The sequence below is a fragment of the Puma concolor genome, chromosome B1, assembly GCF_028749965.1.
Source record: "Puma concolor isolate L17-30 chromosome B1, mPumCon1.1.hap2, whole genome shotgun sequence".
Taxonomy (NCBI): Eukaryota; Metazoa; Chordata; class Mammalia; order Carnivora; family Felidae; genus Puma; species Puma concolor.
Genome location: NC_141670.1, coordinates 172071376 through 172088687, shown reverse-complemented (window position 1 = coordinate 172088687; position 17312 = coordinate 172071376). Strand labels below are relative to the sequence as shown.

The 17312-nt window shown below is 45.1% G+C and overlaps 1 protein-coding gene across 3 annotated transcripts in view; it reads right to left on the bottom strand.

Moving 5' to 3' along the window:
• The window catches only part of BEND4 (BEN domain containing 4), a 38701-nt gene extending 35215 nt beyond the window's left edge, over positions 1-3486 (bottom strand). For all 3 annotated transcript variants that reach the window (XM_086705154.1, XM_025922324.2, XM_086705155.1), the window contains exon 1: positions 2869-3486. In XM_086705154.1, the coding sequence (XP_086561280.1) occupies positions 2869-3355 (487 nt within the window). In that variant the 5' untranslated portion in view covers positions 3356-3486. The remainder of the gene's footprint in view (positions 1-2868) is intronic.
• Positions 3487-17312: the final 13826 nt, after the last annotated feature.

The following is a 17312-nucleotide window of genomic DNA, read 5'->3' as shown; positions in this document are numbered from 1 at the left end:
GGGAAAATTATACTCTTCATGAGATTTTATAAGAATGCTGAAAAATCTATTTTTAATCACATTTCTCCTCTCAATGGTTTATGGCTTTTAATGGGAAATAAGATTCACTTCAACCTTTTCATCTTTTCACTGCCTTTACGCTGGACACTCAGTTTTATCTCTTCTGTCCTTGACTCATTTCATCACATCAATGTTTTGGCTATTTTCAGTCTATTAGGTGGCCCTTGAGGCTACAGTAACACTTCTGTGAGGGTGCAACAAGCAACTTACCACCTCCTCCAGCCCCCTCCTCAATATGCTTAAATGGTGTCTGTCTGTACACACATGCTCATTGGTTCAAAGTGGAACCACTAGTTCCTCAAAGAGCCAATCAGCTCTTAAGGTGACTGTCCCTCTGATGGCCACTCACATCTCTGTGCTGGGTTAAGAGATGGGTTTGTCCATCAATGATTAATATTATGACCACAATTCAGGATGTCTAGTACTATGGCCTTTTTTTTTTTTCTTTTTGCTGCCAGACCATTTTCTTCATTGCATGGAAGAAACCTACTATCCAATTCCCATTTTTCCAACAAGCAAATGGCATCCTGCCCTTGGTGCTATCAAGCTTACTCTTTATGACCTGAAAGAAACAAAGAAAGAAAGAACGAACGAACGAAAGCAAGTAAGCAAGCAGCCTTTAAGAATAAAAGGTAATAAAAAATATAGGGAGTTTCAGGGGTATCAAACAAAGCCCCTTTTCACTCTTTTAGATTCAGTGATGTTGTGATTTCCACCTGGGGATGGAGACAAAATTAGCTAAGAAGAAACACTGAAAGAGTACATTTACAACAAGGTGAAAAAGGAAAACAACACCCACAAACTCCTTGTGAATGAAAGACAGCAAGGACACTGCCAGAGTAGGAAGGAGCATGGAAAGGACAGCAAGTGGCTGGTGCAGAAAAAAGAAACAATGCAGGAAAAATAGCAGGAAAAAGCAAGGTTAAAACTATGGATGAAAATGGCAATGAGGGAGCAGATTTATAGTGTATAAAAGGAAATAAAAGATTGAAAGACAGCAAAGACTAAAAGGAGAAAGCAAGATGAGATTAAAGACTGAACAGGCAGATAAAAAAGGGGAACCCTCCCCCAGTAAACATGGTGGAACTAAGGTTATGCAAGGGAGTAAACAAATACAGAACATGGGAAAAGAACCCAAACTGCTGAGAAAGAACATAAAAAAAGATAAAGATTAAGCAGAACTAGGGAATAAACACGGGCATGAACTAAAAGTAGTATAAATAAGACTCCAAACACAGAGAGAAAGAACACAAACCTATTACTAAGAAGGGGAGAACACAGAAGAAAAATGAGAAAAATGGAAGTGGATGGGTAGCCTAACAATGAATATAAAAACACAAGAGACTATTGGGTCAAGGGCAACTGAAAATAAAAAACCCACCCCACCAACAATAAGACACCTACACAAGAACCCCACTCAAAGCCAACAAACAGCTCCAAATCAGTGAGACATGTGACAGAACAGTAAGTCTTCACTATTACCTGTAATTAGATTTTCTTTCTCAAAACCAATCCCTCATGTGTCAAAATATTGACAAACAACATAACATTAGCATAGGCGTCTAAAACTCATTTAGAGACAATGCTCACATTTTCATTAGGACAAAAACCTTGGACTCACCGATATGCAGAACTTGGGGGGTTCTAAAATACCAAAAGAGGCCTGAGCAGGAACTTTTAGTTCTGATAAGCGAGATAAACGCGGAGGGCCCTTGGGCCAGGCCCCCAGGCTACGGCTTTTCTACCAGCCCACCTCCCATAGCTTAACCCGCAGGAGAGCTGGCTTTTCCCAGGGGACCTCCTGCAGCCTCCCGGTGGAGAGGCATTTCTTCAAGGGGCAGGACAGATGCTCGGGAGGCTCGCGATCCCGGGATGAAGCCCCCACCCTCCTGGTGGGGAAGGGGTATGAGCGGCGGGCCCCGAGAGCCCGGGGTGGGGGTGGGGGAATCTTCTGGGCTGGGGGGAGGGGCGGGACGTCTCCTTCCCTAAAGTCCGCTACAGAGGCGAGCGTCAGGTCCACCCGCGTGGCTGGTGCAGAGGAACCCGCTGTCTGACACGGTTTGGGACTCTGGGGTGGGTGGGGAAAGAGGGGCAGAGGGAGCGGACAGCGCGCGCATGAGAAACACAAGCGCACAGAAGAAAAAAAAAAAAAAAAAAAAAAGAACCCAAGAGCCAGCCGAGTGGACCGCGACAGAGTAATAGTGCACCAAAGAGGTGGTTAAAAAGATAATCAGAAGGCCAGGAAAGAGAGAGAAGGAAAAACAAGAAGAGAAGAAAGAGAGGTAAATGAAGAAGTGGAAGGAAAAAGTGAAACAGCCGAGGATAAAGGGAAGGCGTCCCCGAGCGCCGCCAGAGCAGCCCCAGCCTCTCCGGGAGCGGCCGTGGCGGTCACCCTGGGGTGTCCCGCGCGCGGCCTCGGCGCCAAGCCTGCTTCTCTGACCCCCGCCCGAAAGACCCCTGCCGCCGACCGCCACAGCCCGGCTTCCTGGGCGCGAAGCCGCAACCGAGCGCGGAGCCACCTGTTAGGAGGAGCGCGCGCCGTCGGAAGCTCCGCACGCGGCGGCGGCGGCGGGGAATCCTCTAGAAGTTGCTGCCCGCGCGTGGAGGCCTCAGGGGTGCGCTCGGACGCCCGACTCTCTCTCGGCCCGGACTGCACTCGCCCCTCTCCACCTCTCCGCTCACCCCTCACGACCCCCCCGCCAGTCCGGCGCGCGGAAAAGGTGTCCGCCATGCCCAGCTTCTGGCTCCCGGGCCCCCACCCCTCCCCGCGGCCGAGCGGGAAGGAAAGTTGCGCCCAGGAGTTGGTACCTGCGCTGAGCTCCAGGCTGGCGCCGTCGCTGCCCGCGCTGCTGCTGCCCGCGGCGGCCGCCGGGCCCGGGCCATACCTGACGACGGCGGCGAAAGACGAGGATGATGAGGCGGCGGGGGACGCCGGCGGCGGCGCCGGAGTCCTCAGGTGGCCCTGGGACGCGGCGGGCGTGCACGATGGAGACGACGACGACGCGGCGGCGGCTGCCCGGCCGGGCCCGGCGGGGTAGGTGCTCTGCGCCTGGAACTGCTGCGGCGGCGGCGGCTCGCTGCTGCTGATGGAGACGGCGGCGTGCGGCGCGAAAGGCGGCGGGGGCGGCGGCGGCGGCCGGACGTGCGGCAGCTCCACCAGGGTGGGTCTGTCGTAGCGCTTGGCCAGCGCCGGTCTCTTGCTGGGGAACGTCTTGAGGACGCTGTAGGGGCTGCGCTGCTTGTAGATTTTGGGGACGCTGGGCCCCTCCTCCGCCGGCTGCATCTCCTCCTCCATCCTGCGCCTCGGGGCCGGTCCCCGGTCGCACGCCCCCTCCCCGCCGGGCGCCGGGCTCCGAGGGTGCCTCCGCCTCCCGCCCGCCGGCTCTGCCCGAGTACGCGCGTGTGGGAGGGTGTGTGCCTGTGCCTGGGCCGCCGCCGCCGCCGCCACTGCCGCCTGTCGCTGAGGCTGGCATAGCTGAGCCCCCGCGCGGGGGGCTGCCGCCCGAGCGCTGATTGACAGGCCGCCTCGCCAATGCCTGGAGGGAGAAAGGAGGTAAAGAGCAAGTGTTTAGGGTAATATCTGCTAATGATAATGGGGGCGGGGGCGGGGCTTGGCGCCGCCGCCGCCGCCCGTGGGGTCCGCGCGCCGGGTGTGCGCCTCCGACGGGGGGAGGGAGGGGGAAAGCCGGATCCCGAGGGCGCGCGGGTAAACAGGGCGAGGTTCCGGCCAGCGCGAGACTTTGGAGCCCCACGTGCAGACTTGAGGCTTCTGCCGTTGCGGGCGGGGTTAAGCTTCGGAAATGAGCCCCTGGCGCCCCCTACGTGACCCCAAACTCTCCGGGTTGCACAGAGGGGCTGGTAGTAGTTGGGGCGGGGCGTGTGTCCTTTGGGAAGGTATCCCCACAGCCAGTTGTTCTGCCCACGGGGAATTGCTCCCCCAATCTTCTGTAAAGAACGTCTTGAAGGTCCTGATCCATGGTCGCTGCGCGTTGTTTGCACTTCTCGGGGTCTGCCCACATGGTCTTTGAGCTCATGCATATCACAAGGCCGCACAGGGCGTCGGACTTTTACGTTATTTTATTAATTTCCCATAGGAGCCCCGAAAGTGTGTAACAGAATCATTTACTCCATTCTGCAGATGAGTAAACCGAGGCTCGCGAGGTAATTGCCCAAAGCCAGACACTCAGGGAATGTGTAGTCGAGTGCAGAGATGCATCCAGATCATTTGAATTCATATCCTCACTCCTTCTCATAGCACGTAGACTGTCTGTGCAATTGAGGGAAAAATATGACCAGATACCTCCCTTTGGGATGGTGATTAGATACTTTCAACAATGTCATTTGATATATACGTAAATGTGCTTGTAGAACCAAGGCGGCCTAAGAGCTTGCCTCCTGCATCGCCCACTGCATCTGGGGCCACCAGGCCAATGTTTCTGGAAGACACACAATTTCAGTAATTATTTGAATGAGAGAAGAGCCTCTGTGGTCTGGAGGAGGATCCCCATGGAGTAGCGCTGTCTTCAAATCTAGAGGAGTGTCCTGGCCTCTCCCAGAGGCTCTTTGGAGCAAATCAGCCTTCCCCTAGGTCAGCTCCAATGCCAGCATACTCCTTCCCAGGAACATTGGTTGCCAGCCGTCAGTCTTCATTTTCCAGGTTTAGGATTCTGGGTGCATCTCCTCTCTGATATATGACTCCCCTCTCTCCACTCTGAAGTTAACATTTCTTTTCAGTTTTCCTTTTAATCTTGGGAAAGTGACCCATTTTCTTCTGTGGGTTCAGGTCTTTTCCTCTTATTTCCCATATCTCCCTTCTCTTAGAAGCCTTCTCTTCGTTGGTTCAGCCTGTGTTCCTCCACCTAGGATAGTCTCCCTTTCTCCTGCAACCTCCTCAGATCATGCTGTGGGTACCCCCCCCTTCCATTTATTAGAGATGAAATAAATAATGCCATAAATAAAAGTATTTGGGAGTCCAGGAACTGTCAGGGCTGATTAGGGCATAGAGGACATTTTCTTTCTCATTATGCAAAAGCATTTCATGGGGAAATAAAAGAGGTTTCATTGTAACTCATGCATGTCATATTTCAAGGAATTCAAGATATTAATCATATTTAACATTATTTGCAACGTTTCTCCCTGGCTTCTGAAAACTGCTAAATGAGGACACGTGGATCACTAGGAAAAAAGGAGACAAGCATGAGAGGGACAGTTAAGAAATAATGAAATGCTGGTAAAAGACAGGGAGAGAGAATGAGATGCCAAAGAGATGTCTCTTAGGCACATAAGTGAGAAATGGGGGAGCTGCTTCTGAGACGTGAGACAGCTGAAATTGAATGATATACTGGAGGAAATAAATGATAACAAACCTTCCCACACTTTTCTTCCTATAAAGCAGTTCTGAATTTTGCATCGAAATGTTTCCCTCCCACTTTACTCCCAGATAATTTGCCAATAAGCTGTGGCTTTTGAAAAGCAATTGGGGTAGTGGCAGTGTGTGTGTGAGGTGGCTTCAAGGGGAGAGATTCTTGAGTCCTTCTACTGAAGAAGTAATTTCCTATGCCTGAGAGCTTTCTCTTTTGCTTATGTATTTTTTGTTTGTATCATCCTCACCACTTAAACACCTTAAGAGACTGGGAACAGTATTTCTGTTGTCATATTTTCCCAACTAAAAGGACCTACTTTCCTATATGTCAAAAAGTGGTCGTTTCTGTAAAAGTAAATGCTAAAATTAGTGATCCAGCTTTAAAAGAAAAGGTGGGGGGAAGGCTCCTAGTGGAAAAATATTGGAAATTTGAAAATGATCAACTTTCAGGTCTTCATGCTAACAGTTGAGTCCATAGATAAATGAAGCGCTTTATAATCACTCTTGAGAAAATAAAATGGGCATTTTTTCCAACTGTATAGTTGAACTCAATTTTAAAATTGTAACTGGCCACTAATCCCTGCCTGGGCTTGTACTTAGCTGAGTATCGGACATAAGTAATGTATTGAAGTGTTTATAAAATCACTGGTAGCACTTTGTAAGCATCTTTCTGTAAGTTATAGTCTAAATTATCAGATGGTGACTTTGCTGATATCTTCTCTTTAGGGTCTCATAGGGGCTGATAGGATGGTAATTACACCTATGCTTTAAATCTCTTTAGATATTTACTCTTATCTCAAAAAAAAAAAAAAGGTAGTGAACTTTTAAAAGCCAAGTGGCTATTTATGGACAGGGTGATTTTTGATTGGCAGCATGTCAATTCCTTGAGCCATCCAGAATATAGCTTTTAAGTAATAAGCCAGCCATGGGAAATGCTTTTTATTGCGCCAATTTCAATGATATTTAATGAGCTTCTGATTGACTGTTTGATCTCCCAATGTTTTGTGCTACTTTTAATTCATTTCGTATAATAGAAAAAAAAAGTAATTGGAATAAAATTTTGTGACAAGATAATGACCTTCCACTTTGAAATTAAATGTCTGATTAGCTTCAACATTTTAATGCGGAGATGATATTGCGGCAGGAATAGGAGTGTGCACACCATCATTTGGTGGAAAATGTCTGAGGATTACTTTGCTTTTCCCGTTGCATGACAGAAAGGGTGTAGTAGCCATAGAATCCTAGCCTTGTAGTACTAGAAGAGCCCTTCAGGCTCCTTTATTCTTGTGACCGAGCCTATGCCTATGGTTTTGCTATGACATTCCCAAGTGGTTGTACAAACCCTGCCTACATACTTCCAGTGATACCTGAATACCTCACTACTTCCAGAAGCATCATTCACCCAAGGATTGTTTGGTTGTTGTTGTTGTTGTTTTTAAGTAAGCTCTTTGTCCAATGTGGGGCTTGAAGTCATGACCCCATGATTATATGCTCTACTGACTGAGTCAGCCAGGTGCCCTTCACCCAAGCATTTATTCAACAAATATTTTTTGAATGCCTACTATGTGCTAGATACCTTTCTAAGCATTGGGGGATATAATGGAACCAGATTCCAAGATCCTACTATTATGGAATTTGGGTGGGCAGGTAATAAATAAACTAGAAACTAACCAAACAATGTTAGCATATCACATTTACATAATATAATAAATACATAAATGTATATGCTTATATGATTATCTTACTAATATTAATATATAAAAAGCATATGTAATAATAGCACAATTATTGACAGTATTTCAGAAATAATTGTGATAAAAAAATAGGATGGGGATGTTACTTTTGATAGAATAGTGTGTATGAGAAGATCTTTCTGAGGTGGAACAGTTGAGCTGAGAGTTTACTCAAGAAAAAAAGCCATCCATGAAAAGAGCCGTCCAGGCTGAGGGACAGCAGGTGCAGGGACCATAAGGTAGGAACAAGTTTGATGTTCTCATGGAGCTGAAGCAAGGGCAAGTAGTTGGAGTGTCCTGGCGTGGGGCAGAGTGAGGAGATGAGGCCCAGGGGCAAACCGGGCCCAGGCTTGGCCATGTTTTGTGCACCTTGGAAAATGTTTGACATTCATTTTATTTGTGTGTTTGTTTATTATTTAAAGAAAAAGTTTTATTTATTTTTGAGAGAGACAGAGACAGTGTGAGCAGGTGAGGAGCAGACAGAGAGAGGGAGAGAGAGAATTGCAAGCAGGCTCCTCACTCTCAGGACAGAGCTTGATGCAGGGCTCAAACTCATGAAACTGTGAGATCATGGCTCGAGCTGAAACCAAGAGTCGGATGCTTAATTGACTGAGCCACCCAGGTGCCCCTGGCATTCATTTTAACTGCAACAGGAAGCTTGGGAGGGGTAAAGCTGGGGAGTGACACCACCTGATTTATGTTCTTAAAAGATAATTTTCAGAAAAAGTAAAATTATGATTCTCATACCGACAAAAAAAAATGAACAGATGTTAAAGATTTTCTTTAACTTGTTCAATGCCCTCATAGTATTCAAAGGAAAAGTCAAAACACAGATTGATATGGAATAAGGCAATGTTGAATTGAATGTGTAAATGGTTTTAACATGTGTAAACTCGTGTTTCCATGGAGGGGGCATGCAGGTGAGAGGGGAAGGGAACCTTTATCAGACAGGACAGTTTGCATGTCTATCAGTTATCTAAACTTTCAAAGGTGTAAAAATAGTTCAAAGACAATGAAAGAATAGAATCAGGTAACTGGGAAGGATGTGCTATACGTAGACAATGCAGACTTTTTCGTAGACAATGCAGACTTTTCCGCCAGAACGCAATGTCTTTTCTACAGTTTTTTTTCAAGTAAACTTTTTGTTTGAAAATAATTGCACATTCACAAGGAAGTTGCAAAGACAGGTCAGAAAGGTCCTGGGTACCTTTCATCTATTTCCTCCAATGGGCACTTTTCATGTAACTGTAGTTATATGAATAGAGCCATGCAATATGTGATCTTTTGAGACTTTCTTCTTAGTTTAATGCCCTTGAGATCACTCCATGTTGTGTGTATCAATAGTTTGTTCCATTTTATTGCCAAGTAGTATTCCATAGCAGGGATGTCTCTCCATTTGTTTAACCATTTGCCTACATACAAACTGTGCCTACATTTGTAGGACATTCTCATTGTTTTCAGTTTGGGACTGTTACAAACAAGGCAGTTCTGAAAAGCCACATATAGGTGTTTGTGTGGATGTAAACTTTATTTTGGGGGGAGTAAATGTCCAGGAGTGGATTGCTGGACAATGTTTTAGAAGATTCATTCTGCTTTGTGGACAGTGGACTGTAGAGAATCAGATTGGCAGCAGGAAGACAATTTATTTTCCAAACAGCAACTGAGTGACCCTTTTAAAATATAATCATGTCTCTCCACTGCCCTTTATTGTCTTTCTCCTCCATAGAGTAAAACCCAGAGTCTGTGCAATTGCTTTCTTAAGACTTGTCACGATCCACAACCATCCACCACCTCTTGGACCTCAATCTTTCTTCCCTCCCTTTCCATCACTCTACTCCAGTCTGACTGGTCTTGAAGAGGCCCTAATGTCCTGTCCAGATTCTTCTGCTTCAAATATTTCTTCTGCTTCAAGTATTCTTTCCCCAGATATCTGCATCAGTCCCTAGCCTATCTCTTTAGCTCTAGCATCTCTTTTTCAGTGAGGGCCTCGCTGATCACTCTATTTATATTGCAACTGGGCCCTCCACCCATGCTCCCCATCTCCTTTCCCATCTAGTACCTAGCGCCATATGTCATGTTGTATGTGGTACTTGTAAGTTGCTTGTTTCCCCTATGCAGAATGCAGACTCCTTTAGGTCAGGGGTTTTTGTTCTGCTCCCTACTGAGTCCTCAGCATTTTTATGTGTTCTACTCCCTGCTGAGTCCTCAGCATCGTGCCTAGCACAGATTAGAGGCTTGACACATATCTGCTGAGTGCATGAATGACTTTAGGAGGCTCTGGTAGTAACTCTGATGGGAGCGGAGATGAGTTGGACTGGTGCAGCAGCAGTGAGGATGAAAGAAAGGTACATGGATACAGAACATATTCAAGAGGGGGTCTGTTCCATTTTATGCAGCTCTGGGTCATGAAAAGGTGTTCCTTACCTTGAACCCAAATTTGCTTCTTCCAACTGCTGGCCCTCGGGCTATTCAGAGGAAGTTCAGTCCCCTCCCTTTCCTTCATATGACAACTTCTAGGACCTTTTTAGAACAGATACATTCTTTTTAAAGAGTAGAAAAGAACAGCCACCTTTGATCTAATTACTATTTTTCTCACTAACAGGATTCCATATATTTATTAGGACTCTTTTAGTAGCCAGTGACAGAAACCCAATGCAAATGGATTAAGCATAAAAATGCTTATGGCTCACAAGACCCTGAAGACTGTATATATTTATATGTATATGTATATACATATACATGTATTGGGTATAGAATAGGCATCAATCCTTCTCTGATGTTATTAGGAAGGATCTCTCTCTCCATTTCTCTCCTCTGATTTTCCTTGTGTTTTTTTTCATTCTCTGGCAGGCTCTTCCCTTGTAGTGTTCATCTAGCTACCAGCAGTTGTCAACTGTGTGGAAAGAGAGCACCAGTTTCCCATTGGCTCCAGCAAAAGAATTGGCCATCATTGTCTAATTGTGTCAGGTTAATGGGTTAGTTTATTTACTCATTGACCCATTCACTGTTACAATATGTTAGGGCTATTTCGCATAAAGTGAAGAGAACTAAAGAACAAGGAATTGAAGAAATTTCCCAAAGTCACAAAGCAGGTCACTGGAGGATTTAACTTAAGTCAAGGTTCTTCTATTTAATCAAAGTAGCAAACATACCTGGTCAAACTTAGTAAATTTAATATTTTATTCTCCATTCTTCACTTTCCTCCAATTTTTAGAAGAACATTTCTCCCAAAGAGCTGAAAGAACCCTGGGCAGAAGTTTGAGCTTGGGATATTTATGAGAACAAAGTTGGATATTAAAGCCAGGAGGGAAAATGGTGGAAAGAAAAAAGTCATTAAGAGAAAGTTGAGGAGATGTGGTAACAAGAAGTCAGAGATGCGTTCAGGTTCTTAGTGGAGTTAGCAGCCTCCACCAGCAAGATGCATTCTGCCCTCTCTTAATTTCTTTGTATGAGTATTGTATTGCAATAAGACAGAATGAGTTCACAATGTTAATTAGTGTTTAGCCCCACATCTTATTCCAAAGTACCCCAGAAGGACCAGCTTCCATGAAGAAGGTTCTGAAATGAGCCAATGAAATACAGTCTCAAATAAGGGCAACTTGAGGTTTCCTAACATCACACGTTATACAGTTTACTGGGCTTTCTATAAATTAATCCATGCCAAATGTCCCTAACCAAGAAAGCAATTGGATTTGACTGATGCACTGGTTGCTTGGAGTATTTCATGGTTTGCTAACAAAGCTTCTGTTAGTACCCATTTCTGAAGACCAATAGAAATATGTTTTTGCTGTAAAAATTATGATAATTTTCTAACTGATTTCTATAATGCCCAGGCAGCTAGGCTTTTGGAATTTGTTTTCTAGGCTAGGAAAAAGGAAAGTTTTGGTTTTTGTTCCTCTTCTTTTGTTTTCAAAAAGCAGCTGGTAATAAACTTCATGCGTTGCATAAAGATCAGCAATGACCCTTTAACTTACTGCTTTTGGGTTATTTAGACTTCTGGGTCTTTCCCCTGATCACTACAGGCAGCATTAAAGGTGAACGATTACAGAATCATAGACTTTTCCTTTCTGCAAGGGACTATATTTGTCTCCTAGGGCTATCGTAACCAAGTTCCACAAACTGGGTGGCTTAAACCACAGAAAGTTTTTGTCTCACAGTTCTGGAGAAGGGAAGTCCAAGAGCAGGGTGTCAGCCACATTGGTTCCTTCTGAGGGCTGTGAGGAAAAGTCTGTCCCACGACCTCCCTTAGATTCTGGTGGGTGCTTTGCTGGCCATCTCTGGTGTCCCTGGCTTGTAGAAGCATCGCCTGCACATCTGCCTTCCTCTTCCCATGGCACTCTCCCTGTGTGTGTCTGTGTGCCCATTTGTTTGTGGTCCCTTCTTATCACAGCCCTAGAAAATTAATACATATACCATTTAGGTGGGCTATGACATCATCTCTGTTAACCAAAGTGAGTTTTGTCAGAAAGGTCAAGTGTCTGATTTTTTTTTAAACAAGTCTACCAGAACTTGAATAATATATATAGGCAGAAGACCAATCCACACAACAGATATGCACACTTTGGCACAAACGCTGGGCTCCCATGAGGCCACAGAAGACAGGGACAGTGTGTAAGTGATGTTAAGAACAGGGCCTTTGATCATCCCCATCATACCCCTGGAGATATTCACTGTGCTTTAATGAATTCAAGCACACCCCCAGGAGATACTGAAGGAGAGTTACATAGGGCTGACACCTCCATGCCGTCTCCAACCCCATCCCCAAGGCACGGTCAGAGAACAAGTTATTCTAGTTGATTCAAACCTAAAAATCATTAAAAACACATATAGATTTTTTTTTTTTTTTTAGGTCTTAATCTTGGCTGACTTAACCTTGGCTGGGAGAATTTTTAAAAAGATTGATGATGCTCAGGACCTTCCCCAGACCAATTAAAACAGAACCTCTGGGGCAAGACCTCATCGCCTTGGTGGGTTAAGAATCTCTTCAGGTGATTTGTATATACGGCTATCTTAAGAACCACTGCTTGAAGCAATGGCAGTGTCACTGGTATAACTGCATCATGGTATCGAGGTAGCCACTTGGAAGACCACTTCACATTGGGGGGGTGCTTGAGCATTTTGCTGTTTATGAGCAAACAGCATATGGCCCTGTCTTTGCAAAGACAGACTAAGTTACTGCAGCTAGAGAGTAATCACATTGGCCAGAAGTCCAGGCTAAGCAGGGCATGAAACAGGAAGAAATGGATTAAAATCAGAGGATGATTCAAACTAGAATGTCGACGGGTTTATTGGATATAAAAGAAACTCAGTCTTTTGTAAGAGAGGGAAATACATTCAGCTCAGGCAGGCACCTTCTGGGAGAGGTCAAGGCAGTGATTTAAACTTTTAGTCTTTTATATTATGACTCTTTTGGTTGCAAGAGACAGAAACCCAACTCAAACCAGATTAAGCAAAAGGGAAATTTATTGGCTCATTCAACTCAGAAGGATGCTAAGGCATCTCACAGGAAGGAAGAAAACTACAGAAGTTAGAGTCTTTGAGATTAGAAAAAGGGACTCACTGGTTCTAGAATTTTCTCTGTCTCCACCCTACTCATCTCTCCATGTTGCAGGAAAGATGGGCCCAGCAGACACAAAATCCACAAGAGAAAGAGATGTTACATGCCATCCTTGGACAAGTGTATTGCTTGGGAGAGAGGGTTGTGTTATGAGCCCTGCGATCCAGGCCTCCCCACTGGAACTGCACATAGGGATGTGCTTCCCTAAGGAAAGAATGCTAGGTAGACCAGAGCAACTGCTGTCTTGGAGAGCAGACTAATAGCTCTCTCTCAACCTTTCACAAAAGCTATTTCTGTGGAATAAAGATGTTCTCTAAATCAAGGAAAAAGCCTTCTTTGGAATTATAAGGGAAAAACCAAAATGACAAAGGAAGACCATCTTGAATGTCAAAAGCCAGTTTTATGCTTTGCTATCTCCACTTTTCTATTTGGTGAAATTTAGGAGGATTGATCTGGACTTGTTTGTTCATGGACAGATACACCTGTGCAAACAGTGACTTGACTTGCGACACAGTCTGCTCTGTAAAGCAAGTAATGTACTTTCTGTAATATGCGTGGCGGCAGCTGTTACTTAGCTGTTACTTTCCCTTTAATGGGAGAGCCTAGTGGTTTTCTTCCGTATTTTTTTTTTTTTTTTCTCTTCCAGCTGGGTTTCCAGGCTTCCCAGGAAAGGTCATTCATGAATCCAGAAGATAAGAGCAGAAGTGTGATGCCTGCCTAGCTGCCTAGCAGAACCTCCCCCAACCTCCCACCCCCCCCCCCACACCCATTTTGAACCTGTAGAGATCGTTGTTTTCAGTCTGTTGACACTATTATAGGCATTTGAGATTTCCAAGAACACAGATATGGTTTCAAGTATAGAAATGGAATCAAGTTGAAAGAGATCCTGTTTTTTTTCCTTAGAAACACGTAAGCTGCTCCATGTTCCAAGGGTCTCATTTTTGCCAATAGAAGGGTAGCGTGAGTGTTGTTCTGAATAAAAGTCTGAGCGGCACAGTGTAGAATCAGGAAGTTGTAGGCTGTGCTAACTACCCATTATCTGTGTGTCTTAGAAACAGGAGAGCATAGAAGTTGGGAGTATGAGCTCTGGAGCTAGTTGCTTGGGTTTTCTGTTGCGTCTATCATTTACCAGCTGTGTGTCCTTGTACCAGTTACTTAACCTTCAGTATCTTGGTTTTCCGTCTATAAAATGGGGATAATAACAGTGCCCACTTGACAATATTGTTCTAAGGACAACAGGGATAAATGCATGGCGTGTAAACAGAGTCTGGCACACGGAAAACACTCCAGAAAGCTTAGTTCTTATCATTGTCTTCATCATCCCTAGATATAATCAAATGAAATCCTTTGTATATATCTTAATCCCAAACAAACAACTGCCCATGAGTGGGATCTTTGTAGCTTAGGCTAGTCTGCTGGCCTCACCCTAAATTGGGTGAAGAGCACAGATGTTGGAACCAGCACCTCTGGACCCTGCTTTAGGCTCCGGCACTCATTGACTCTGAGATGGTGGACAAGTTGTGTGACTCTAGGCAGCGTGGGCGTGCCTCTGAGTCCCATTTTTCTCAACTGTGAACCCTGGAAAATCACACTGACCTGCCTCCTCTGCTGACTGGATAGATGGAGGAGACCACATTTTCCAGCTGCCCCTGACCTGAGACCCGGCATCAGTGGGCGGCCCCCCGGCTCAGATGTATTCCTTCTCTCCTTTCCCCCCACTGGTAATATTTCAGTAAATGCAAGACACCCGAGATGCATTGTGACTTCTTTTTAACTCCCCCATTTGGTCCCTGTCTCGTCCTCAAGTTTTCGCTGTTCTGAATATCAGGAAATAGTTCAGTTGCCAAAATTGGTTGAATGAGCTACTTTCAAAATCAGTCAAGTGATACAAAGTACTGCTTTGCAGAGTGGGTCTAGCAATTCCCTGTCATGGAACCATTCTGTAAGAGAGTGTTTTGACAAAAGGGGAGGATTTATAAAATTCACATTATGAGAACGCTTACCGTCTTATCCAGGAAAATCCCTGTGTAATATAAATCTCTTCCCTTCCTAAAGCAGAGCATCAAGATAAATCAAGACATGGATCATTATCAAGTAACTTCCATGGAGGTATCCAAAGATAGAAATTTTAAAGTTATTATTCTTAGTCCCTTCAACAGTGAGGTCCCGTCTTGGGCTACTGGTTCAGTCCTGTCTGGATGGCCTCAGGTTCTAACCTTAGCTATTTGGTTTAAACTCAGTTCAGCAGCTCATGTTTATGGATAAATGAGCAAAACAGTAAAGATCAAAAGCAAAAAATAAAATTACTATGGAATTCAATATTTCAGAAGCCAGAGTCGGGTAAATGTTAGTGAAGTGTGGCGTTCAGAACGAAAGGCCCTCACTTATGATAATGCGCCTAACAAGGAAATGAGATTGACACAGCAATTCTCTGTTTTTGTTGTCCCCTGAGGTTAGAGATTATGCAGTGCGTGTTTCTGTTTTTAGCTTCTTTGGTAATTCCTATGGTGAGAGACTACACTCTGCATATCTGTCAAGGTTGCACTCCTCTTAGGTGCTGGCTCTCTGAGGTAGTGCAGGAAACACTGTTCTCACCTGAGCCCCCCTCCCCCTCCCCCAGTTGCCCCGTGATACTGAGTCCCCCCCCCCCCCCCCCCATGGCTGCCTTCTTTATTTATGTTCGGTTGCTAGGGAATTCCACAGAGGAAACATAGGTCTGTCTTAACCACAGGTGTTGCTGTGAGAAATGTTCAGATGGGTGGCAGGTGACAAGATGTTTACGTTGTTTATTTGATGTCTCATTGTAATCCTGCAGCCTTTTAACACCAATTGAAAGTAGACTAAGAACAAGAGACTAGGGAAGATCTGCATGGATTTGAATAAAAAATAAACTAGTTAGCTTTCCTTTAGGTATGACAAAACGAAAAAACGAAAACAAAAAAACCCACATGGATCCAGGGCGTCTTTGGTATTAGTTACTGTAGCTGAATCCTCAGGTAGAGGTGTTACCCGTAAACCCAGCTCAGGTCTGCTGAAGGAGCAAAGGGCTGTATTGACTGAGGAAGGTGGGAGGGGGTAACAGGGTCACCAGAGCAGCAAGGCTATAGCAACCAGAACCACGGATTGGAGCTGGCAGAACTCCTTCCCTCCCCACCTGGTACTCATCCCTGCGTGCCTCAGTTTCTCTCGGTGAGTCGTCCTCGTTCTGTCCTACTGAAGGTGGACTGTCTGCACGCCAGAGCCAGCAGACTGCCACCCGCAGCTTCAGTTTGGGTGAGAGAGCTTCTTTCATCCAGCACTTGTACTATACATCCCAGGCTGGGAGGCTGATTCACTCTACTTTGGCATATATGCCCAACCCTTGGACCAATCAATCTCTGTTGCCAAAGAGTACATATTACAATTGGTTGATCTGGGTCTGATGCTTACCACTGTGGCCGGGGGCAGAGTGTGTGTTCTCAGGAGAAGAGGGATGAGATCATTGTCAGTGGAGTCCAGGGCAGTCCCGCCCTTAGCTATCTGCGACATACATAGCATAATACCACCAGAATGCTTTTGTTTATCGTAACTGTCCCGCGTGCAACCAAAATACGCTTATATACTCCCTATCAAGAGAATCAACCTGATGTCACATCCAGTTACTACATCTAGCTCCAAGGGTAGCATTTCTAGGCAATCCCTTTTCCTCTAGGTCGGGTTCAAGCATGCCTCTTTATGGTCTGGCAACCTTTGACTAATAGTCTCCAAATGCCCAGTGTACAATAATAGGGTAAAAGGATCAATGCAATTAAAGCCTCTCAGTTAGAAAAATAAGAAAATGGAAAGCAAAATGCAGCAATCACAGTCCTTAGCCTTTTTTCACATCCTGGTATCCAGGAATAGCAAGGAATTCTTTCTCTAGTAGTGAGTCCCCTCCCAAATCCAGTCACTTGATATGAGGTGGCTTTACTGGGAAGCTTAAAAGTAAACAATAGGAAGGGCATGTCACATTTCTCTGAGGAGACGTGGAGGCCGTACTCTGATGCCTGACATCCACGCCATCCTCAAACCAGACTTTCTATGGCTTGTGTGATGCTCTGGCCATATATTCCAAAACCCAGCCTGGGCTTCACTGACCAGTGATTCAGGAACCACTTTCAGGCATGTCCAGGAATGTGTAGTTTATTTATTTTTATTTTTTATTTGTAATGTTTATTTATTTTTGAGAGAGAGAGAGAGATGGAGTGTGAGTAGGGGAAGGGCAGAGAGAGAGGGAGACACAGAATCGGAAGCAGGCTCTAGGCCCTGAGCTGTCAGCACAGAGCCTGATGCAGGGCTCGAACTCATGAACCATGAGATCATCACCTGAGCCGAAGTCGGATGCTTAACCGACTGAGGCACCCAGGCGCTCCAGGAGTATGTAGTTTAGATGACAAAACATTTGCATTTTTGGGACTTTATTTTTCTTTTCTTTTTTAAAAAAAAAGTTTTTCATTTGAGTATGGCTGACACACAATATTACACTAGTTTCCGGTGTGTCAGGGATTTTCCTTTTCACGTGAACCATCGGTGTTAGAAGCCTTCCTACAGTATATTATGCACTTCTCTGCCTCGAGAAAAA